The sequence below is a fragment of the Cyanistes caeruleus genome, chromosome 7, assembly GCF_971803275.1.
Source record: "Cyanistes caeruleus chromosome 7, bCyaCae1.hap1.1, whole genome shotgun sequence".
Lineage (NCBI taxonomy): Eukaryota > Metazoa > Chordata > Aves > Passeriformes > Paridae > Cyanistes > Cyanistes caeruleus.
Genome location: NC_141707.1, coordinates 22,213,780 through 22,239,059, shown reverse-complemented (window position 1 = coordinate 22,239,059; position 25,280 = coordinate 22,213,780). Strand labels below are relative to the sequence as shown.

Here is a 25,280-nt window from a genome sequence, read left to right as displayed (position 1 = left end):
TGTATACAGGCATCACAAAGCAAAGCTTCAGTTTTGATATATTTAAAACTCTTATTTTCATACAGACTTCAGCAAATAATAGATTTTTTTCAAGCTGACATTTTTATGAAAGCTTGAAAAAACTCATTGAAACCACTCCTCTTTTAATAGGGTTTGCAAGGACAATCTGGAGATCAAGGGCCTGAAGGCCTGCAAGGATCAAAGGCAAGAACTACTTTATTTCTTTTCTTTATTAATGTTAAAAGGTATTAATATAGCTTCACAATAATTATGATTTTATCCTTTTATTCTATACCCTTCTTGTAATGGATGCAGTTTAACCTGAAATAGCAAATTGTGTATGTTTTGTACTCTACAATGTTCTTAAGCAAAGTATTACTTTGTTCTTTGTATCAAATTCAGGTCCAAATCACACTCCCATCTTTATTAATGAACAGTTAAAAGATGGTAGAGTAACAGAATACTACTTACCATTCCATTTCTTCAGTTCTCAATTTAAAACACTTTTTTCCCTAAGTGCCGAACAGGAATTCAGTTTGGCATCTCAGATCAAGTCTTTTCTTGAAACTGAACATTCTCAAGAAGAATTCTATAGTTCAAAAATAGTATTGTCATAAAGAAAACCTTGTAAGTAAGTGTATAAGGGACATTATTTGTTATCTGTCTTGATATTTTCTTTGCACCTGCTGGCTAACAGTAACACACAGAACACCTGAGTGTCAAAATGTACATGATATGAAACATTTTTCCTTTTGTTTAATATCTTATCTTTGTACACGATAAATTATTACAAGGGAATTTTGAAGCATTGAAAGGATGAACAGATGAACTACTGAGTAAGACAATTCCAATGGCCTGAAATTCAAGATACACTAAAAATTAACCTACATTGTGAGTTAAACTGATTTTCCTAGACACCAATTTATAGGCAAAGTTGTTTCCTCTTCATTCTTTGAAAGGGTGAAAGAGGTCTCCCTGGACCACCTGGCTTGCCTGGAGAGACTGGAATAGGACTGCCAGGCCCAAAGGTACAAAAACCTCATCTTCTGTATTGCATGTATTGTAGGATAAGGACCAAGACAGCTGAGCTAATAGACTTGCTGATTCACAAGAAAACTCAAGACCGTAAATGCTGATTTTGTGGCACTGGAAAAGTATTTTGTATGCTATCAAAACTGTTTGCAAACAGTTGCAAACAAAAAGTATATTTTAAGTATATACTTTAAAGGATTTTTTTACAGTAGTTATGCTTGACATAACCTCTACCCAAGAAGTAGGTTAAAACACATGCATAGTCTTAAGCAGAAATTAATCTGCACAAAACAGACTTGTTGGTTTAGATGACTGGCAAAAAGAGAACAGAAACTCTATGATAGAAATACTGACCTCTTGGGAAAGGACAGTAAGTGATTCATGACTGGGTGTATGAAGGGAATAATTAATCTTTTAGACTCAAAATTGTCTTATCTCAAATGGAGAATTGAGGCTGTCCCCTAAAGCTGTTAAACTGCACCAGTTCAGTGCCTGTTGGGCCTTGCATGGTATATGACTCTGAGAACACTCAGATTTTCTCTGCCATTCCTGTATTCTCCTAGATTTAGTATTTCAAGCACAGAATGCCTGATGAGTGGTTAAATGCTGCACACATAAAAATACCTAAATCAGGCATATTCAAAGTACATCTTTCTTTGAAGGGTGACACTGGTTTGACAGGAAGACCAGGCCCTGTTGGCCCACCTGGAGTTGGTGAGCCAGGATTTATGGTACGTCTATTCTTTTATTTGATGAGAGGAAAGCAGGATGGAAAGCAAAAATTCTCCATGCTTCCCCATAAAAATGTGTGCTAAATTATACCATCTCTTTTCTTTCTTCTACTATTTCTCATTCTTATACATATTACATTGTCTGACTCTCATTTCCCTCAATAAACTGGAAATGTTTCCAATTTTTTAACTTTTCTAATTGTTTTATCTCCAAAACAGGTATGAAAATATAACATCTGATGCAAAACCATGCAAATATATAAATTAATCTGTTCCCTGATAGATTTAATCTATCAGGCAAATCCCTATGTGATAACTTTGAACTTGACTGCTTTTCAGTACCACTAGAACATTAACATCGGCATGGATTTGAGGAGGAGACTTTCAGAATTTGTAGTAGGTTTGGCTCTGAAGTCTCTTCCTTCTTTCCCTTCCTCTTCCTGGCAGTTGTAAACTCAACCTCACTGTGGTAATTCGTGGTAATTTGTGGTAATTTGTGGTAATTTGTGGTAATTTGTGGTAATTTGGAAAACCAGCATGTCGATTTTATGGTCCTTTTTTCTAAATTTCAAGCAGCACCTTCTACTGAGCTGTTTTTAATACAGCAGACTTAAATTCATTTCTCTTCACCTGTATGAAAGATTTCTAGTGGAACCACAAGACAATTTTGTTCAGATTTTTCACAAGTACCTTTTCACCATTAACAAGGCAAAATTTGGAATAAAGTTTTCATAAGAGGTGCTCCCATGAAAAAGAAAATTATTGTTTGGTAGGTGAACTGATTTCAAACCTGCTTGAAAATACACTATTGGAGAGCAGTGAGCTCTTGCTGAAGAGCCCAAGGAGAAGAGAATTACAAATAAGGCTGGTGGTGACAGTCAGTCCAAGTGGGGCAGTAATGCTTGCAGTCTCTTCAATAACACCATAGAGCAAATACCCACTCCCTGGGGGAAGAGGTGCCTGTGATGTGAATCCTTCCTAGCCACAAAAGTACTGCTATAACAAGAGATTCTGATTTAAAAAAACAAAACCAAAAAAAAAACAAAAAAAAAAAAAACCAAAAAACCCCAAACCTAAAAATGTTTCTTTTATTTATTTTAAAGTTTATTTGCTTCAAAAGAAGTTCCTTTTAATGGCTTAATAGAGTACAAATATTTTTACCTCAGGAATGATTCTAAAGCTCTGTGCAGAAGGAGAAGCATATTTAGGCTATGTGGAGACAAATCTACCAGCATTCTGTGATGTATGTGGAAACTCAAGCAATAAATCAGAGAAAAAAACTCAAAAAGCAGAGAAAACACTGAGGCAGGCTCAATATGCACAGGTGTTGGACATGCAATTTTTTGTTATTTGCCCTTTGTACTTGTATCTGATCAGCTTTCAAAAAGAGAAGGGCACAATTACTCTCTTTGCCAATTACAGTCACATCTCTCTACAGCTATGTCTCTTTCAGCATTACTCTACATGGGCTTTAATCTTGTTCTGTCTCTTGTGATTATATTGATACATTAATAAGGATTAGCAAGAATTTGTAAAATGGAAATTTAGGGAGTGAAAATTTCCAAAATGTAAGGAATAGGAATTTCATCTATATAATCTGTGGTTTCTTAGTAACCTGAAGGGTATTGTTACTGCTATAGGCCAGAATGCTCATCACTTATTCACGGGGAATGTTGTGTTACTGTTGTATTTATAACTGAGTATAACTACAACAACATTTGAAGACATGCTTATAAGAATGATATAGAGCACAAAGCTGTTTATTTGAGTGATTAATACATATTCTAGTCATTTTAAACTTATGTTGTTAACAGGGGCCTCAAGGACCTCAAGGTGTTCAAGGAGAAAGAGGTTTACCAGGAGAGGGGCTTCCAGGAGCAAAGGTACAGCAGTCAAAGGGCTCTAAGACCAGAGCAGCACCATTAAATGAGTGCATGCCAAAACAAGTCCATAAAAGACACAGGAATCTGAGAAAGTACTTTGTAAATTAATATTAAAATTTCCCATCAAACAATCCAATATAATTTGATGAAATTCACTTGGTCCAAACATGACTTGTAGGCACAGCTAGCCTTTGGGGGCTGTAAAGCCAATATTTAATTTACCTGATGCTTGATTTGTGGGATCTAAGCCTGGAATGAATTCCATAATTTTAAAACAGCCTCAAGCATTTGACTTTAAATAAAATAACATTAAAATGTTCCTAGGTGAAAAAATTAGCATTTTGTTGTTGGGTTTTTTCTTAATCCTTGTATAGACAGATCTTTGCTGTCACTATAAAGACAGGCTTCTAAGCTTCTTACATACCTCAGCCACTGGCATATGCATTTTAGCAGAAGACTGAATTCAGTTTGTGGGGGAAAAAAGGTGCTGTTACTAATTTGCAGATCCAGTGAAAGTAATGACAGTGGAAGTTGTACCACATGGATGGACTTAATGGACGATTCTTTTGCTGCCCACAGGAAACCAGTTCCTAGGCTGAGTTGTCACTTTGACCTTTGGTTACAGTAACAAAGTGACACAGCTTGTACATGAACTAAATGAGCAACTAAATAGTTTGCTTATTTTTATGCAAGCACAAATTCAGCTTGAGAAAACAATAAAAAATGCTTTCACAGCTGCAGAGTCCAACTGCCCCTTTACTAAAAACTTTAAAATTTCTGCTTAACAATACCGTTGTCAGCCAAGTTGAAATTTAATTGCTGCTAGCAATATATCTTCAAATATTCAGTGTGTATTTTATGATGAGAAATTATATAAATTATTTAGTGTCATTGTTGATGGCTTGTATCTACTTAGCTGATCTCATGAATGAAAAGTAGCAAAAATACAATTTGAAGACAATTAATTTCAAAATCACTCAATTGCCACAGATATGCCAATTCATGTGGGAAGAAACACTACAACTAATAACTGAAACACAGCAAAAAGGCACAGTGGGAACAACACAGATGAATGCATAATCCAACCCAAACTATTAAGCATTTGAAATGGATAGTCAGAATAAAATTATCAAAGTGAAATTCTGTCAGCAGTATTGGAACTCTTCATACCATAAAAAATATACAGCTTTTTACTGCCAAGTCTAACCTGGAGCCAAGCATGTATCAACAAAGTCCATACATATATTTAATCCAATCTATGGCTGCTAAGCATGTCAGTTCTTTTGTTTTAAACACATTTTAAACAAGTGATTTGTTAATCTAAGCAAATTTTAAAGTTGCTTTCTTCATGACTTTTTACTACAAGCTCACAGTTTAGTGAAAAGGATAAAGAGGGCAGATGTTCTAAAGCATCAGGAGTAAAGAATTTAATTTTAAACAGAAATCCTCATATTTCTGTCAAAGTTAAAATGATAGAATTGATTACTAAGGATAGAAAAGATCTGTCAGGGATGTAAAATTTTATTGTCTTGGGTGATTTTTTGACAATTTATACAAGCTAATATCTGCCTCTACATGTTTTATCAAGAGAAGTATAGGAAAGCAAAATATCTGTACCCTTATTAGTAACCGGCACTTTCCCCAAGACTACTGTTTTGTAAATGAACATTTATAAAACAGTGACATTTACAACAATACACTCAACCTAGTCTTCATTCTGGCAAATGCTTAGTGGGAGCCAGATCCTCATTACCTCACTTCAATGAGATTAACCCATGAGAAAAATAAGCAGAATTCAGTTTTGTTAGTCTCAATATTCAGCCCTGCAGAAATTTAAAAGAGTTGTGGTTTTTGCCATTGATTTGAGAGGACGCAGAACAGGACCTAAAGTAATTGAGGTAGGCAGAAAGATAAAAAAGAAGCTTGTTCAGCTCTTTCATCAGCAACCTCAAATTTCAGAGCAAACTCTTTTGAAAAGATAATCTCTCTGGTGTCCTGGAACACAGATCCAGGTGCAGTTTTCTGGTTCTTTTCATTCTGGTTTTCATGATGACAGAGCAAACACTGTCTCTAGTCACTTCAGAGAACAGCTGTGTGTCTCCACAGTTAACAACTTAGTATTTTTTCATGTAGGGAGACCGTGGCTTTGATGGACCAAAAGGCCCTCGTGGACTTCCAGGCATCAGCATAAAAGGTGAAAAGGTAAGCAATAAATACACCAGGGGTTTAATGGAGTGCAAATAAATCTAATACAGGGAATACAGGGTTAATACTCGCTAGAGGAGGTACAATGAGGAAAGAAACCCATAAAAGACACTGGATAATGTGGCATTTACTTGAGATTTATGCCAAATAGATTCTCCCAACCCATTTTAATATCTACTCATATTAAAATAGGAGATGTTAGAAAAAAACATCTGATTCTTGGTAAAAGTTAAGGTTTAGAAAGGGAAAAAGAGACTAGAAGTTGTTTGCAACTGAACCAATGGGGAATAAATGCACATGTGAAAGATAAAAGGTCAGATCCCCAGCTTTACTGACTTCAAGAGAAGTTAAGTCAACATGTACTGACTACCATGGGAGATATCCCAGATTATTTCTGCATCTTTACCTAACTAAGGAACTTTGTTTGCCAGGGTGAGTGTGGTCCTCCTGGTTTACCAGGATCCATTGGATTACCTGGAATTGGAATTCAAGGAGAAAAGGTACCATTTTCCCCTCACCTCACATTTCAGTGTATAGTAGCAGAGACTATTTTATTTTTAATAATTACTTAACTACTCTTCTCAGGGAGTGGAAGGCCCAAAAGGACCACCTGGCTCTAGAGGGCTACCAGGACAGGGGATACCTGGACCAAAGGTCAGGGAATTTTCTGAAGTAAAAGCTACTGTGCTGTTTTTACCATTATGTTTCATGATCAAGAAATGGTCTGTTTCTATCTATACTTATCCACATTAAATAGGACTGCTGAACACCAGTCTAAGTATTGACGTAGTTGAAGGAAAATGTTTTCTTTATTGATATTATAAACCATACAGCAGATCCCACTCCAGCCAAAAACCTTGGTAAAGTAATGCCATGGCTATTTATTTAGGTTTTTGCTTGACTCACACAGAAGCTTTCAGGTACCACATACCAAACAATGAGCTGCACTTTGCCTCATACAGTTCCACTGAGAGGGCTGTCTGCCTTCAGCTTGCACTTTCTACATATCATGTGGAGATGCAATAAACCTGTTACAAAATCTAGTTGCACTTAAAAGAGAGGGCCATCCCAATTTCCATATCATCTTTTATTCTCACTGTATGTTTCCATTCCAGAAAAATATATACACAGATACATTAGTGATTGCCTTCCTTGCTACCTATTGTCTCACCTGAATTTGTGTACCTAATGTATCTAGACACTAAAAATGGTCCAAGGTGTAAGGAAGACTACTTTTTCTGAAGAAAAACTGTCAGAATAATTTAGGCTTAACTGATTCGCAAAACCCTTTTAAGGAAAGACATCACCCTAAAGGTGTTTGGAATAGAGATTTCCTGAAAGATGAGACAAAGTTCTGAATGACTGAAGGCTGTCAAAGCATGGTAAAAGGGAACTAGAGGTATAAGTAGGTCAAGTGTCCATGACAAGTAAAGAATTTTGCAGCAGCAAGTATCACCTTTTATATTTTGAATGATTGTGCAGGGATATGTTTATCACTGCTAAAAAGTAAAAAAATTTAATTAATTGTCTGAGAATGTCATATATGCTCCTGAAATCTCAGCTCTTTGGCAGGAATGATTCCCAGGGACATACAAGTATAGATTTATAGCCGTAATAATTTCCACCAACAGCTCTTTGATGACAGCTCAAAACACGTGGCAAATTCCCAATCTTTGTGACCAAGTGTTTAACACATCTTTCTATAGGCAATATCATGCTAATCTTTCTTAAAATTTAAGTAATGAAGCATATGCTTTTATATTTTTCATTATAATGCTGTTAAAAACTAATATCTGCTTAAGGGTGAACAAGGCTTGCCAGGAGAGACTGGAGTGCCAGGAGAAAGAGGTATTGGAGAACCTGGTTCTAAGGTACATTGTTAACAGAGGAATTATTTAATCTATTTATTCATTTGGATTATAAATTTATATTTCCTGAGTATCCTTTCTGAAGCCACATAAAAACAGGTTTAGAAATAAAATCTGTTCTGTAAAAATGTAGCAAGACTTATGGTGACTGGAAATTTTCACCTGCCTGGCTCATGCTCAAGTCATCGTTGCACACAGCTCACCTAGAGCTCTGTCCAGTAAACCATCCAGAATATTAAATAGCTGCCAGAACTCACAGTCCCAGGTATAAGCTGCGCCATAGCCAGAGAGGTGTAAAAAAGCCCTGAACAGTGGTTATTGTGCTGCTTCTTCCCTTTTCACACAGAATATGATGGAAACAGAGCAGCTACATCCTCACACCTTCATATAAGAAACAAGCTGTGCTGGTGAAAGAACAATTGAGTTGCCAAGAGGAAAGGAAGCTGTGCTCAAGATAGTAACCAGTCCCTATGTCATTAACAGCCAGATTAACATAGAATATGGGATGGATGAAAAAGTACTTTTGTGACACTGGAAAGGCACAAGGCTGTCCTGATTTTGCTGGAAAAGAAAAGACATTATTCAATTTCTCTCTTTAATTTCACATCATACAGTAATGCTGATTGAACCCATTTGAGCCTAAATTATCCCATGTCATCTAAAACCAGGTCAGGCTCTTGATTCTTACATAAATAGGGCCATGATAATTCCACTGACATGAATTGATTTGCATTGATATTCATCAACAAGATGTCACTGTGTAGCAGTCAATTCTATCTGATGTTTACTTCAAAATGCTGCCACTTAATGAAATGATGGCATTATTAAGAATAAGCTGAATAATTAATACCAAATAATTTGTATTGCATAGATAAAATGCACAGTTCAAAACAATCAGACAGTAGGACAGTACCAAGTGATAAGAACTGTCTTTATAAAAAAAGATAAGACTTCAGCTCATATGCATAAATATTTTCTACAAATATGAAGTTTAGGAAAAAATTAAATAGATTTCCTTAATTCAGAGAAGGAATAGTACCAAGTTTGAATTTAATAGAAGAACTTACTTTTTACTGATGTCAGGGTGATCCAGGGTCTTCAGGACTGGCAGGTCTGCCTGGTCTTCCAGGAGAAGATGGAGCCCCTGGACAAAAGGTTAGTTCATCTCTCTCTGCAGTCTATCTGCTTCACCCCAAACATTGCTACTGTTCTCACAGTGCTAACACCAAAATCTAGAAGAGAGAGTGTCCATGGACAAGGGGAAAAGTACCACATTTTTCAGAAAAACAAATCTCTTTCTAATATAGTTTTGTAGGAAAAATATCACCTTTTATAATTTTTGGGGTGGGGCATTGCCTTACCTTGTGTAATATTGTATGTTTTTTGTAATTCATTAAATGCCCTGCAGCTCAGAAGGGAAACCACTAAAATGGCTATGGACAAGCTTTCATGGGCTTCTGACTGTGTTTTTTTCTAGATTCAGGAACCCCATTATTTAAGGTTATATACTCAGAGTGTTCAGCTGTCACTAAGGAAATGTGCTATTTCATGGATTCCACATGAATTGTACAGTGCTTGCTTCTGAATATGGGAAAAAAATCCCCTGGATACACCTGACATCACTGGGAGTTTTGTCATTGATTTGGAAAGGTCTATGGTTTTAATGAATTTATTCAAGGGAATACAAAATTTGTCTTGCATCATCATACATGCAGTGCTCCTTTGATTTTTCTATTCAAGGGTGAACCAGGGTTGCCTGGTCTTAGAGGTCCTGAAGGTGCTCCAGGGATTGGAATACAGGGGGAAAAGGTGAGGATTTCTTACTGAAGGTGTCATTGAAAATGGTAATGTCCAGGAATAGGGTTGTCAAAGACCTCTCTTTTTTTTTGTCTAATATAAGTAACAAAAAAAAATATTATTCTGGACTCATAGTTGTTTCATTTTGTTGTAATTATTACTGCCTAGTAATATGCTTGAGCAGCAGATTATCTTTAGAACTTTACACTATTCTAAACTTTTCTGGTAAATCAGACAGGGCATTGTGATCAGTTGATTGGCCCTATTTGCCTTCAAATTAAAAAAGTACTAGCAAGTGAATTATATTTTCCTGTTTTGATTATTTTTCTTCCTTTAAGATTCCTTTTGGCTTTTATTTTTCTCATAGTATTCTGTGGTAAACTGGTTTATTTAATTTCAGATTAAATCTATGTCATTTTAATTGTACAAATACAAAACAGGACAATTACTGAGCAGAATTAACTGACTTTACAATGAAGGCAATAGGAAGAGCTCATGTGCACCACCTACAAATAGAAGTTTGCTATCTTTCACTGACATTTACAATAGATTTCCGTTAGCACATTCTTGAATTACTTGGCATTTGTGACATACATTTTCCATTTTTGTAGGGAGATCAAGGACAGAGAGGAATACGTGGATTAACAGGACCAACAGGAGTGCCTGGACCTGTTGGAGCTAAAGTGAGTTCATTACTATGTTATACATGTAAAATTGTCTCCCAAAGCTGTACATTGTTCTAGATCTCAGAAACAACTGTTCCAGAATGAACTCGTTTCATAAAATATAATTTCAGAAAAGTTCAGCAAAGGCTTCTCTTAACAAGAATCATCATGATCCCTATCAACATCTAGTGGTATATTTTAAAAACCTTTGCATTTACCATATTGCTTCCCTGTTGGTTTGGAAAAGGTAAAGGTATATACTGATCTTTTTATACTGAAATATTTGAGAAGATAGTATGGTGTATGGCATACAAATACATGACAGGACTTTATTAGACCTTACACTGACTAATGGCTGATATTCTTTTATGGATTTGTAGTTTCTGTTAAAATACTCAGAACTTACTGGAGGTGAGAGAGGAGCTACTCCAGGTTTCTCCTCCGGTTTCTTGTTCTTTCACTATTTTTACACACAAGAGTATTTCCACAAAAATAAAATGAGAAAGAAGTAAAAAAGTACACTGAAAGAAACATTTTAAAAAATCTACTCTAACAGAAATATATATATGTTCTCAGTGTACCTACACAGATAGGGCAGGGAGTCTTGAGCACTGTATGTGGTGGACCAAGTTTTTAATACACTAAGAAAAGGACTGCTAAAAACACGTTTGTTCAGTGAGTGAGAAGAATCTCATTTCCATGGAGAAAACAGAATATGGTTGTTAGTTCTCCAAATAGTTTGACTGATCTCTGCACACAATAGCTTATTAGAAATACTAACAGAATTTTAATGGAATTAAATGTAAATTGTTGCATAAATGTTTTCTCTATGTGATGGTCATGCTCACTTTCAGAAAAATCCATTGTTTTTCTCTCCCACTTTCTCTACAGGGGGAGCCTGGTACACCAGGACGCCTTGGAATGCCAGGCCCTCCTGGAAGATCTGTGCCTGGACCAAAGGTACCATCCACATTACATCTCCAAGTGCTTAGAAACCCAGGGTGAAAATTGAAGTGGGTTATGTTAATATTTGTGTAAACAATTCCAGCCTTATGAAGTCAACTAAAACTTCTCCTTTCCTATGAACAGAGTTGTGGATTGTATCCAGTCTAGTTACCACTGTGCCCTGGTATTAATTGTATGGCAGCTTGAGATGTGGCCTACCTTTGTTCATTTCTTTATTTTGAATAACCTTGGATATCAAAACACTTTTGTTTATTCTTTGTATTTTCATTCTATTTATTCTTTCATTTTTATTTATGATTTTTGTGTTTAATGTTTGCAGCAGCAACAAATAAAATTAGCTGTTATGTTCATTATATATGAATTTGTATAAAAGAAACACACGGCCTGTGGTGTTTAATAAGATATGTAACTAGAGAATTTATTTTCTTCATTGCAGGGTGAAATTGGGTTACCTGGTCTTGCTGGACCAATTGGAGAACCAGGTTTCGGGCTTCCTGGGGCAAAGGTAGCTCCTAAATTGTTAAACTAATTTCTGATACAACTGTAAAATAAGGCAGGAGGAATTCAGTGAAGTGACAACAAATCTAGGATGGCCACAGTGTTCCACTGAAATGTTCCACAGTTCTTAATGTGTGGCAGAGTATACTCTGGCAGAGTATAAAGATTTGCAGAGCTGGAAAACCATAGATGGTCAATCCTATAGAGTCTGTGAACTGTCTGCTTTCAGATGGCAGAGAACCAGGAGAAGAATGATTGTTTCTAACTGATGAGGAGTGAATTCAGAGGAAACACACGATTAACCCTGCTTACAACTGCCTACATATTAATTAGCATGTAGTTAATTTTTCTCAGCCATGCTCCTTTGCATCATTCATAACTTTGACACAGGGTAATAGAGTAAGAACATGAATATGCAGCTAATCTCTAATGGCTTTCATCTATGACTTTTCCAGTACTGCCTCAGTGGTACCTAGATTCAACTTTCATAAGCCACACTTCATTCCAGGAAAGATTTTGTCTGCAGACAAAGAAACTCAGGACATACAAACCTGCGTTTCTCCAAATATATTGGATCCTGCCTGTCCCTCCCCTACCTGTTTTTTATTAGTGAGTTTGACAGTAGTTTTGAATACATCCCTAATCCCTTGTTCTTTGAGTGAATTGAACAGAGTAACAGAAGTATGAGAAACATGACAATCTCTATCCTTTTTTGATCAGTTGATGGTTTTCAAGATTTTTACATTTATTTTCATCAGGAGGAGCTTATGCTGATGGAATCACATAATTTTCTGGTATAGTCCAGTCAATTCAGAGAACTTAATGTTGTCTTCATTTCTGAGGGATCTAACAGGAATTAATCAACTGGAAGCATACCCTTTGCTCAGAGCTGCAAGTCTCTCTCCCTCAGCCTTAAGCCCCTGCAAAACTCTTTCAATTGGGCAATACTGCATGTTTCTGTGACTACAATCTTCACTTCTTGCTGTCTCTGTCAGCATTAGTTGTTCTGCTTTTGCTTAGTTCTTAGACACACAACCATACAAGGTAAAGCCATACAGGGTAAAGTGTTTTACAGTCTAATTTTTTTGAATTATTTTTGCATGGGTCTTTTCTTGCCACTGTTTTAAATGCCCATATTTTGGGTAGCTACAGGAACAAATGCAATCTTGATCATCCATTCTATTGCAACTAAGCAACTCACTGCACCCCCCCAGTGTGGCTGGGAGGGTTAGGGTCCTCTGAGTTTTCTTGGTAAAACTGTTCCTGAGATACTCCAGCTGTCTGATCCATGAAAGGAGTTTAGTTGTTCATTTCCCATAGGATGATCCTGTTACACTCAAAAGGTTTAATGAGGTTCCACAGCATTATAGGAAAATAGAGCCTAGAACAAATGATGATAAATATATGGAGAATACAACTAAAGTAATTACTTCTTATATGTAGGCCACAAATGACAACAGAGCTGTTGAAAAATATTAAAATTAGTGACTTAGGGGTGAAAGGTCCTGTAAATCATGAGGACTATTAAATGTCACTGGCTTAGTCTAGGATTAAATAAACCTAAAATAATAATTCACATCGTGAAATACATGAGCCGATAGAGAGATAAAATCAAATTACAGTATATTTGCCAAGTAAGTTTAACTTTAATGGATAATTTCCTGCTAGCAATTGTCTTGGCATTCACTTAGCTGTTTTTCCTGCCTTCATCAGGGTGACCAAGGCCTTCCAGGACCCCCTGGGCCCTTTGGACAAAAAGGAGATGGTTATCCTGGCCCACCTGTAAGTTTATAGTTTTTTATTTTATGTGAATTGGGAAGAAGTGCTACACCTAAGGGATTATCCTCCATGTGTGACATGCTAGGAAAGATTTGCTGGTCTAAAAGCCTAAAAAGCCTAAAACTCAACTGTGGAAATGCACTTCAGCACAGAAGAAAATTAAATCTCCCTCTGAAATAGCACAAGATCATCCCTGTCCTCCATTTCTCTTGATTACACACTGTAACATATTCCAAGTGGGTTCTTTCATCCAAAGTATGACTGATGTTTCAATCAGTTCCCTCAAAGTCTTCATGTAGGGTCCCGTCTTCTGCCCAACCATATAAAATTTATTCCCAAACAGGAAAATGCAATCTAACTAAGCAGCCAGGTCCATACACATCCCAGAACCACTGAAAAAGCAACTGGTGTGCAAAGAGCTAGAACAACTCTTTGCAGAGGCCTTTATTGGTAGATATAACTAATCCCTACAAAAAGGATACAAAGAGAAAAGGCTCCTTCCTCTCCCTTCCCTGCACATATGTGCGACACGGCCTCACATATGCAGTCTGCTCATGAGCGTGCTGCACCACCCCTGCTGCAGCAAGGAAGTCTCAGAAGGATCGCTGGCTACAGTGAGGGAGTTCGGATCACACATACTTGCATTTGCCTGTGCTAAGGACAACAGCAAAAGTGCTTGCATTGCCACAGTGAGGAACAAAAATTAACAAATATCAACATGGAAATTGTAAACTGATTTATAATACTTTCTGATATTTTTGTGCAACCTGATGAAGAACTGCTTCTGCAACTGCCTCTCCAGATTAGACTCCTCTACCTTCAAACACATTCAATCCCCTGCATGACATGCAACACACATGCAAATGATCCTAATGTAAATGTAGCTGTAAATTAAATTTATATTCTGTCTGTGCATACAATTTCAGGGATTGCCAGGCCTCCCTGGGATTCCTGGTGAACAAGGTCCAGATGGAGTTGGACTACCAGGACCTAAGGTACAGACTTTAACTTCTAGAAAAGCAAATGCTTGTGTATACTCTATCTCATAGAGATCCAATTCCTACTTATAGGTCATAGTCAGAATACCTATTTAACCCAGCTTTAACTTTCTTCTCAGTATATAAAAGGTAGACCTTTTTTGGTTTAGGTTTGCTGGGGTTTATTTGGTTTGGGGAATCTAGAGTTCATTTTATATTATGGGAATTGTAATTCCTGTGTAAATGTGCATAATTGACTTGAATATGTTTAGACTACTAGCCACTGTTTATCCCAAATAACCTTCTTGCCCTGCCAGCAATATAGTTGGGTTAGCATTGTTTGGACTTGCACAGTGCAGTTCAATAGTTCTCTCTGTCCCTTTTGGGTATAACAGATGCTTGGAATTTTAGAGATAAATTAAACTTTGGTATTCACTACTTATTTCTTAAAGTATTGGCTTTCAGGGTGATCCTGGCAGTAGAGGACCAGTTGGCCCTCCTGGACCCCCAGGAAAAGGCCTGCCAGGACCAAAAGTAAGAGATCTAAACAATTGTGTCTCTCTTTGTCTAATTTCTAAATCAGGAGGAAAAAGTATACTATACAAATGCATGATTATGCATAGACATCTACATGTTTTCTGTCTTCAGAAAACTGAAAACACCTAATCTAACAAATAAGCTTTATTTTGTAGAAAATCAAAAATATTTCTGGTGACTAGCCATAAACCATAACCTCCTTGTGGTTGCAAATAATAAATTATAAGGTGATAACCTTGCAGTGAAGACCAGTGAAAAACATTTAGCTCCTGCAAACAATAGCTGCAACTGAATAGAAAACATTTCTTCAGACCCAGCATTGGTCAAAATTAAGAGCTGGGCAAGTACTTAGTATATATTGCCTATACTATTGTTGCAGCCATAGGCACTTCTGTTGAGTTCTTCTGGGATTAATTCCTCTTTTTTACTGTATAAATCAAACAATCATCTAATAACCAATATGAGGATCATATGATGATGAGTATGACCCTGCAAAAAGAATTATTTTTTGTAATTATTTTGAAACCATGACAAAGGCCCAAAAATAACTGTAACTATTAAATAAAAAGCAATTTTCACTGTGAAACCTCCCAAACTGGAAACTCTCATGCTCTTACAGCTGTCTTAAAAATCTACTGAATACAAAAGAACTGGTTTGAATGTAAATATAAAGGAACTCAACAATGCCAAATGCAAAGATTATGCACCATGAGTTACCTGCACACTGTGGCTCATTGGTCCCTGAGATTCAGTTCCCACTGGCAGGAAAGTGGGGTCCAGAGAAAAGCAGTGGTGAAGCACCTCCTCAGGCAGTACTAGTCCAGAGGAATGACATGAGCATGGGATCCTTACAAATGAGGACACTGAGTTTCATGCAGAGATACTAGAACAGCAGTATGGACATAAAATTACTATGTATTATGTGGGTCTTGGTTGCTTCCTGTGAGTAACATGGAATGGGAACATTTTATCTAGAGTTCTATTGAAAACTAGCTTTTAAATTAGCAACTAGTGTTTATTTGCAATGCCACATTAGTATGTGTACATATAGGCCTTACTGTGTAATGGTGGTAAAAGATAAAAAAACAGTAATAAAGTAACAAAAACCAGTAATAATTCTTTTAAATTTTAATTCAGTTCCCAATGTCCCACCAATACAATCCATCCTTCAATGCAGCATATATCTCTACCAGCAAGGAGATTCATATTCACTAAGTATTAAGCCAAGTGACTCCTTTGAAGTATAAACTATATTATTAAAATCTAATAAAGGCCAAAAAGACTCCTCAGCTAGAACAGTATTATTCCCACTTCTTATAAAAACACATCTTTGGTAGAGGAAGAGCAAGAAATTACACAGTGGTATAACAATTTATTGTGTATTTTTATTATGAACATTCTCTAGGGAACCATAGGACGCCCAGGGCCACCTGGCTCTATGGGACCTCCTGGTGAAGGTGTTCAAGGAACTAAGGTAAAAACATTCACTGTCTTCAATATTTAACCTGTGTTGAGTGGTCAATCTGACCATCACAGTGTTAAGGAGATTTCACATTGTTTCTTATACGAAGAGAGCCTAAGGCTGGAAAATGAGAAGGATAATGTGAGCACCTGCAAAGTATGTTCTGTCTACCACTGCAAACTAGTCCAAGCATGTGTGTGTTGACAAAGGAAGAATGAACTTTTACCAGTTAAAGATACCTTTACAAAATTTAAAATACCACTCCCTCAACTCTCATGCTTGCAGAAACAGTCTGAATTAGTTATGTGTACTACCACTCTATTTAGTAGAGAAAAAGCCTCCCTCCTGAATCTGTGTGTACTATTAATTTTTCTTTGCAATATGCCCTTTTATCCAAAGCATTGGTCAGATGAGACAGACTCAAAAGATAGAGGTAAGAAAGGCAGAATGAAAAGGAATAAAATGTGATATAAAGAGGGAAAAAAATAAAATTACAATCAAATTAAAATTAAATCCAATAATGATCATGTGGGTTTTCATAACTGTATTCTTTATACAGAAGAAGTATTTGAGAAATATAAGTTAGCCAATAAATTGTCTCAAGTGCCTCAAGATGCTTGTTAAAATGCAGTTTGAAAAGTTTCTCTTTGAACATTTTAAATTACTGTGTGATGATGTTTACAAAGGGTTAATACCACTACCTGGATTATCATTAGGGGGAACAAGGTATTCAAGGAATGCCAGGACCACGAGGCCCCCCTGGAGATGGGCTTCTGGGAGAGAAGGTACGATATCTAAATCAGAGATAACAGTGAGATAATGCTCTAGATGGAAGCCAACACACTCAAAATGCCCTTTTACAGTCAGTACTCATTGAAGGCATGTGAATTCCATGTAAAGGGAGCCCCAGACACTAGAAGATTATACGATTATTGGAAGTTTTATTGTTATTAGAAGTTATATTATTATTTTTTTATTAAAATATTGTATTTAATATCACTGTCTTTCACCTACCTGCTATGCAAAATTTTGGGACTACATCAGTGTTAAGAAAAAGAGAACGGTAGGTTGGAATCAGTTTTTAGATGTGATCACAATGGCTCCAAAAGGCTGCACAAAGTCCCATAGTCTACTAAAAATGAAACCAAGAAGCACTAATACATTTGTTTGCTATGCCAAACACCTTTTCTGGGCCAAAAGGTTTCTCAGAGTGATATTCCCATTATTCATTCCAATGACACCCTTGGATTTCTTTTCTATTTCCCTAGTGTTATCTTATTTTTCTAAGGCACAGATAATAATTTCCATCATGCAATATCCCATTATACGTCTCAGTCTGAATGTAGTTGTTTGAGATACTTCACTGTTCAAACCACTTCAGGTATTTTTTCCCATAAAAATGCTTAGCCAAAACTATAAGTTATTAACAAAGTTCACAAAGTACCAATTTATTTAAATAATCTCTAATGAAGATTTCTAACTCATTTCTAACTCTAAACTCTCACAAGTTTAATGTGCATTCAACAAAGGCTACTAGAGAGAAATTTGAAAAGTGTAACAAAAACTGACTTTCACCTTCTGTCTGCTTGCCACCATGGTTTTAAAGGGAGATCGAGGAGCCACAGGTGACAAGGGGAAAAAAGGAGAAAAAGGTGATGTGGGTGACCCTGGTTTACCTGGAGAACCTGTGAGTAACTCAGGTTTATTACAGATGCTTTCTTTAACCACTCAAAAACAAAGCTGGATTGTGTGTTCTTCTTTCTATTTAATTACATATAATCCATATAATCTGAAACACTTAAGAAACTGAAACTATTAAAAATTTTTGAAAGCACAGACATTTACTTGATTAATACCCCACTTGTCACATGGATGTGTTTTCTTCCTTAAGGCAGTTGTCCTGGTTTAACCCCAACCAGCAACTAAATACTTCACAGCCACTTGATTATCTACCCCACAGGACTGGTATGATGGGGAGGAAAATCAGAAAAAAAAAAGGAAAAAAACCCTAAACAAGCAGAAGACTCACAGGTGGATATAAACCAGTCTAATAAGTGAACCAAGGATAATCATAGTCATAATCATAAAAAAGCCAGGTGATGCCCAATAAGATTGCTCTCCACCTGCTGATGGATGCCCAGCCCATCCCCAAGCAGTGATCGGCCCCTCCCAGCCGACTCTCCCAGTTCCTGTCCCGAGTGTGCCCTCCCATGCTGTGGGATATCCCTTTGGCCTGTCCGGGTCAGCTGTCCTGGCCATGCTCCCCCAGCTCCTTGTGCAGCCTCTCACCGACAGAGCATGGGAAACTGAAAAGTCCTGGACTATGGGTAAGCACCACTTAGCAACAACCAAAACAACAGTGTGTTGTCAACATGATTCTCATAGTAAATCCAAAACACAGCACTGAACCAGCTGCTAAGAAGGAAATTAACTCTATCCCAGCCAAAACCAGGAAAGCAGCGAAAGACAACTGACAATCAGCGATCCAGTGGGAGACTTGAGGTCATCCAATTCCCATAAACCACCTTAGGAGGTTGCAGGTACTACACGTATAAGGCAGTGCATATGCATCAGAAGCACACTTTTTCTAGTTTAACTTCCTATTGGTCAAATATTATTCTAATAATGGGATTGATGAAGTTGTATTCTGAATTACAATGTTACTATCTAATTGCAATAGCTTAATTACCACTCACTGTTACAGGGCAAAGCCGGACCAAAGGGAGACCAAGGTCTAACAGTAAGCAAATTCATTATTTAAATCCCATTACAACAAGATATAAAAAACACTACCATATGAAATGTAGCCTTTTAATTATTTTGGAAAGAGCTTTCAGATTAGAAGCTGTCTCAGCTGTCTCAATATATTTTTATCTATATCATATATATATATATGATATAGAAAAAAAACCAACTCAAAATATTTCTGATTTTTTCTCATGCACTTTATGCTGAAATAGAATTAAAAGTTCCAGGTGACTTTAGCTATTTTTCTGCTAGATGTTTTTTTACAGGTAGTGTTAGATCACCCAGGTGTGTACTTGATGCAGGATGGTTTTTTTGCAAGTATTTAAGAGTCTAAAGAGCAAAATATCTCCAAACTTTTCATGCTCTATCATGCTATGAACTTATTTATATTTCTGCTAAGCCTTTTCCACAGTTGAGCCAAATTCAGTAAAGTATGTCAGTGAGTATATAAATAGTACTATGGTTTATGATGGAAGGTGAGGAACAGTAGCAAAAGGTTGTATATGAAAGACTGATTCAATGCCAGATGAGTCCTGTCATGCACTTCAAAAGATACGACAAATGATTGCTCTAATACTGAGAAACACTTTGTTCACATGTCACAGAAGCTATCATTTTTCTGAACAGACAGCTCTGAAGGTAGCAGTTTTGGGGTTTTGTGCTGATGAAGGCTGAGTAATAGAGTGGGCCAGGTACATCAGGGATGACAACTCCCAGTTCCGTTCTGTATTGGTGCTCTGGCACGTCAGTTCACTACAAGCAATCCTACACTTCCTAAAGTTAGGTCTATTTCTCTGCTCCCAGTACATTTAAAAGGGATGTGATATTATTCAGGTGCTAAAATATTTATGCCTTTTAGTTTTAATGAGAAACAATTAATCCCAAACATTCTATAAAATAAGGAGTTAATTGTTTTAGATAGAGACGTTAACATGTTTTCAGGTTATTGGTTCTTGTATGCATATGAAATAGTTCATTGTAAAATGTGGCACTCATTCCCAAGGACAAGTTTGGAAGTTTAAGAGTTAGATTTTTCTAAGTCACTGTAGAACACAAATATTAATTATAAACAAAATCTTTGTTAGTATCAATATTATACCTCATTTGAAAGAGGCAAGTTGTAAAATACTTTTTTTTTTTTCCCACATCCAGAGAGAAGATATAATTAAATTAATTAAAGAGATATGTGGTAAGAACTCGGGAAATTGTCACATTCAGATTCTATATTCTTTACATTTGAATTCCTCACTTTTCCAAAAGCATGCCAAATCAAGTCATTGTAATCTGGGTCTGTTTTATTTTTCCTTTGTAGGTTGCAGTATTAAATGTAAGGAAATTCCTATGGAGCTTGTATTTGTGATTGACAGCTCTGAGAGTGTGGGACCAGAAAATTTTGAGATTATCAAAGACTTTGTAACTGCTTTAGTAGATAGAGTAACTGTAGGCAGAAATGCCACCAGAATTGCCCTTGTGTTATACAGTTTAGAAGTTCGACTAGAATTTGGTCTCAACAAGTATCCAACCCAACAGGATGTTAAGCGAGCAATTAGAAAAATGCAGTACATGGGAGAAGGCACTTACACAGGAACTGCTATCCGCAAAGCAACCCAGGAAGGATTTTCTGGTGCTCGAGCAGGGGTGCGGAAAGTAGCTATTGTGCTAACAGATGGCCAAACTGACAAGAGAGAAGCTGTAAAACTAGATCTTGTTGTTCGAGAGGCCCATGCAGCAAGCATCGAAATGTATGCAATAGGAATCGTAAATACTTCAGATCCAACACAGGATGAGTTTGTGCGTGAGCTAAACATGATTGCTTCAGACCCAGACAGAGAACACATGTATCTCATTGATGACTTTAACACCCTCTCAGGTGAGTTCACTGAAGTTTTATTCTGCTTTGTATCTGATGCTTCTCAGAAGGGGGCAGGGTGGGGGAGAAGCATAATCTTTGTGGATATGTTTTGATGCTGAAAAGTAATAGGAATCTAGAGATACAAATCCCCTTTGTCTATGGTGTTAAATTATGGGGCAACATGCCGATGGGGAAATGTCACCCAGTCTAGAAAAACAGCTACTTAAGCTTTCTAAGTGTTCATGCACTGAAAATCTGCTGACTGTAAATCAGAATGAAACCCGTTGTCATAAATGCTACTCATTCACTTCCCCAGGAAAATAACCCGTTTTCACTTGGTTATTCTCATCAGCAAGATAAGCAGTTGTTTTAGCATTACCAGCTAGTAATTGTTAGTAAGCTTAGATGAACACCCATATGTGAGTTCATTGTATTTTCTACCATATGGAGGACTTACACAATGGCAAATTTGTGACCAAAAAATCCATACTCCAAAGAGTCTGGAATAATCTTAGATGCGTGTTAACAATCTGAAGGAGTTCTGAATTATGTGTATATTACTGACATATGTAAGTAATCCAAATTTTAAAAATACATTGAATTCCTCAGTATGATAAGTTTTCTACTTTTTTTTTTTTTTAAACAGCTCTGGAGTCTAAATTAGTCAATCAATTTTGTGAAGATGAACATGGCACCTTAGTATACAACCATAATGAAAATGGTGCAAGTGGACGATCCTTCCATTCAGTATCTCCAAGTTCTTTACATTACATACTTCAGAAGAACAATGTTAATAGACAATCACTTGCAGCACAGACACTTGGAGTATCTACAGTAGAAAGTCCTCTGAGTCTTGGCCATCTTCCTCAACCATTAGCTCCGGTATGAAAATTCAGCAGGCTTTAACAAGCAGAAATTTAAAGTCTATCTCCTTCTGTGCCACCTAACATAATTTATATAATTTCCCTTAATTTTCTGCAGGACAGCTACTTTAACTTGGAAAGCTCAGAGCTGATTGTACTGAGTAAGAGCTCTTATGTTGCCTGCAGGCAATTAACTAATAGCTGTAACTTATTCCTGATACTGTTACGAGGATTCCTGTGCTTAATACAGTAATATTTGTGCCACAGTGTAAATCATAACAATATTAAAAAGCAATTACACTGTTATAATTAAGTCTAAGAACAGTAATTGAACTCAATTGTAGATTATAATTTTAAGTCTTTAAATAAACTTCTGTAAAGCTCAACTAAAAAAAAAATATTTATCCCCCATTTAGATATGACAACTTTTCCTGGTAAACCAACCAGGAGAAGTTAAAATTCTGGTTCTTAACACTAAAGTCAGGGTAAATGGAAAGGAAAAACATTAGAAAATCTTGAAGTCATGGAGGACTTGTTCATTTTGAAACACTGCACTGTATCTGAAAAGAAAAAAAATCAAATGCTTATTTCAGACCAACGTACCTCCTGTAGTCTATGAAGCCTATGAAGAGGAACAAGATGAAGAAAAACAGCCAACTCTAACAGTAAACACTAGAGGTATTTCTATTGTCATTCATTTCTTCATTTTCATTTTTGGCTGATGAAAAATCAGTGTCTCATTCTGCTTACTTTCACCTGCAGCTGTGTTACCATTATTGTCATCTAAACAACCACCATCCAGTAAAATGATGACATCATCTCTTTCAACTGCAGGCCCCACACCAAGACATGGTGGGTTGTAGATCACAACTAGTTTATCATTTTGTTCTCTCTTCACCCGGTACTAAATTTTAATAAGGCTTTAAATCAGAGTAATTTTGTTCCATTTTCCAAAGATTTTGTGAGTTTGTGCTATAGATGTCATTTCAGGATTTTATAACAAGTCTAGTTGCAGTTCTTGTCTTCCCAAAATTGGGATCCCACCTCTCCACTTAAAGCAAAAGTAAAGTTGTCTATAACCTAAGAGGGAGCTCCTAAGGGGCATCAAAAAGAGAACATAATGCTCACTGAGGGTGGGCCAGTCAGCACAAGGAGGGGCAATCTACAGAGGTGGGAGGCTTCATTAAAAACAAAGACAGTGATTTTGGAATTGGACAGAAAGAATGTATTTCTCTTTCAGAGGAGCAATAGGAAAAAACAGTGTTTAGTCATTTTGAGTATAATAATTAGCTGAGTGCGTAAAGGGCTGATTCTTTTTATATGAAATGTCCAAATGTATTTCATTCATCATTTGGGGGATTTTCAGTTCCAGTAATAGTGCATTATGATAGGAGTAACAGAAGAGAGTGATAGAAACACGTTCCCATGTTTCCTGGGAACAGTGGCACAACTTACTCAGTCTCTGTAACTAACGTTTTTGTTCGAAAAAAGTGACAATATACCAGTTGCAAAAGACAAAATTTTAGTCACAACATTAAACTTCATAGAAAACTGTTTTCTATCTCATGGTATTAAATAAATTAAATTAAAGTGAGTGAGACTAGATTAGTATGTTACAGTCCTCCGTATCTGTAGGAGTTTTAAATTCAAACTTATTACACAATTACTACCATTTTATTAGATAAGTAGCACAAATATCTTACAAAAGCAAGACAAGATTTTTATACTCTTCTCAGTATTTTGTCTCTTCTCCCACACAACAAGGAAAACGTACAGCAGAAGGATGCAGTAGATGTAAAAACAGCAGATACAACTAGCTCACAGCTCTTTGGCTTACAATTTCAGTTTGCTCATGAGACTGGTTGCACATAATCAGATTTCAAAAAAAAGTGTTTAAAAACTATCATATTCATCTTGTTTGCTCTTTTTGTATGTGGAGCCATAATACTATTATTTCTGGAATTCCTAGAATCATGCCAGTAAAGGAACAGTTTATCTGACTACTAAGATGCACTTGTAACTTGGCTTCAATATTTACATCTTTAGTTTTAAAAATTAAACTATTGTACAAGATTAGCAGAAAAAAATAAAACAAAGTCAGAATTTTAAAGGTAAAATCTATATAATACAACTGACTTTTACAAACGGAATGGTTTCTATTCTTTTTTTTTTTTTAATTTCAGAAAGTACTGTGGACCTCCGGTGCAAGCTAAGGCTAGATCAAGGGCCATGCCGTGTTTATACAATCAGATGGTATTATGATAAACAAGCCAATGCTTGTGCTCAGTTTTGGTATGGTGGCTGCGATGGAAATGCAAACCGCTTTGAGTCTGAACTGGAATGTAGACAGGCTTGTGTATTTTTTTCTGATGGTATGAATTAGTCTCGGCATTAAAAATGATAAGGTTGAAGCTATTGATTGTTTGGCTTTTTTTATCAAGTATCCAGCATGGTATCTAAAATCAAACAAATTAATTTCTAGAATACTAACATTATGAAGTCATATACCCACTAACTAAAACAAAATGCGTACCTATGCAAGCATACTTTAATGCTTTTAGCATTTATTATATGACATAGAGATGATAACAAAATAGTAGATAACTAAATTATCAAGAGTACAAAATTTCCTTTTTTACTCAGGTATGGTAAGTTCAGGGTAGCATTTCCTATAGCAATCGCCCTTCCTTCCCCAAGATCTTAAAATACTATCATTGTACAATCACTAACTAGACCTTATTTTAAACTACATATATTGCTTTGGAAACCAATCCTTGGTCATTCTGTAAGTTCTTTTCCCTTTGTTAAGGAAATCTGATATTTGGCATGGATTCTGCAATGAAAACTTCACTTCTTTTAAGTGAAACTATTCTCACAAATAGTATTTTACTATTTAAAGCACAAAATATCAGCTTCCAAATTACATGCAAAATGCTACTTAATAAAGATAAATCCAGCAAATGCATCAACTTGTGGCCTATATGCTTTCTGGGTCACAAGACAATGAGGTGGTTCAGTTACCCACCTTTCATAAACACATCACAGGTACATTTTGTCCTTTTTTTTCAGTAAACTCTCCTCAGTTTTTATCAGCTAGCCAAGATCCATGACAACTAAAGTTAAAACACATCCACAGATTTCTGTGAGTAAATATACCAATAACTGGCATTACTGTGTTGGGTTAGTTCGTATCTAAAATGGTCCTTCCAAGGTGTTTCTCTTCTGAAAGCCAAATCTAATTTTTAAATGCATTTTAATATTTTCATCTTCTTTAGTTAACTATTTAAACTTATGTTTAAAACATTAAGCACAGCACAGTTTTTTGTCTGCCAATGTGATATTTCTTTTTACATTAATATCTGCCTATATAAATTGCATTTCCAGTTATTTAATATACTTTAAAACTTATTTAGAATA

The 25,280-nt window shown here is 36.2% G+C and overlaps 1 protein-coding gene and 1 long non-coding RNA gene across 2 annotated transcripts; one reads left to right on the top strand and one right to left on the bottom strand.

Annotated features, from left to right (window-relative positions):
• The first annotated feature begins 1,529 nt into the window (after nucleotides 1–1,529).
• On the top strand, nucleotides 1,530–22,261 carry LOC111932114 (uncharacterized). Its single transcript, XM_023931045.2, has 21 exons — nucleotides 1,530–1,763; nucleotides 3,578–3,646; nucleotides 5,780–5,848; nucleotides 6,283–6,351; nucleotides 6,437–6,505; nucleotides 7,654–7,722; nucleotides 8,803–8,874; nucleotides 9,460–9,528; nucleotides 10,128–10,199; nucleotides 11,073–11,141; nucleotides 11,584–11,652; nucleotides 13,359–13,427; nucleotides 14,351–14,419; nucleotides 14,867–14,935; nucleotides 16,344–16,412; nucleotides 17,117–17,185; nucleotides 18,007–18,087; nucleotides 19,105–19,140; nucleotides 20,301–20,337; nucleotides 20,461–21,018; nucleotides 21,647–22,261. The coding sequence occupies exons 1-21, from the start codon at nucleotides 1,617–1,619 to the stop codon at nucleotides 21,886–21,888; spliced, it is 2,142 nt and encodes a 713-aa protein (XP_023786813.2). The 5' UTR covers nucleotides 1,530–1,616; the 3' UTR covers nucleotides 21,889–22,261.
• Nucleotides 11,432–15,821, bottom strand: LOC111932117 (uncharacterized). The gene is made up of 2 exons (XR_002865929.2): nucleotides 15,656–15,821; nucleotides 11,432–14,078 (listed from the first exon to the last, which is right to left on the bottom strand). It is a non-coding gene; the product is annotated as an uncharacterized LOC111932117 (long non-coding RNA).
• Nucleotides 22,262–25,280: the final 3,019 nt, after the last annotated feature.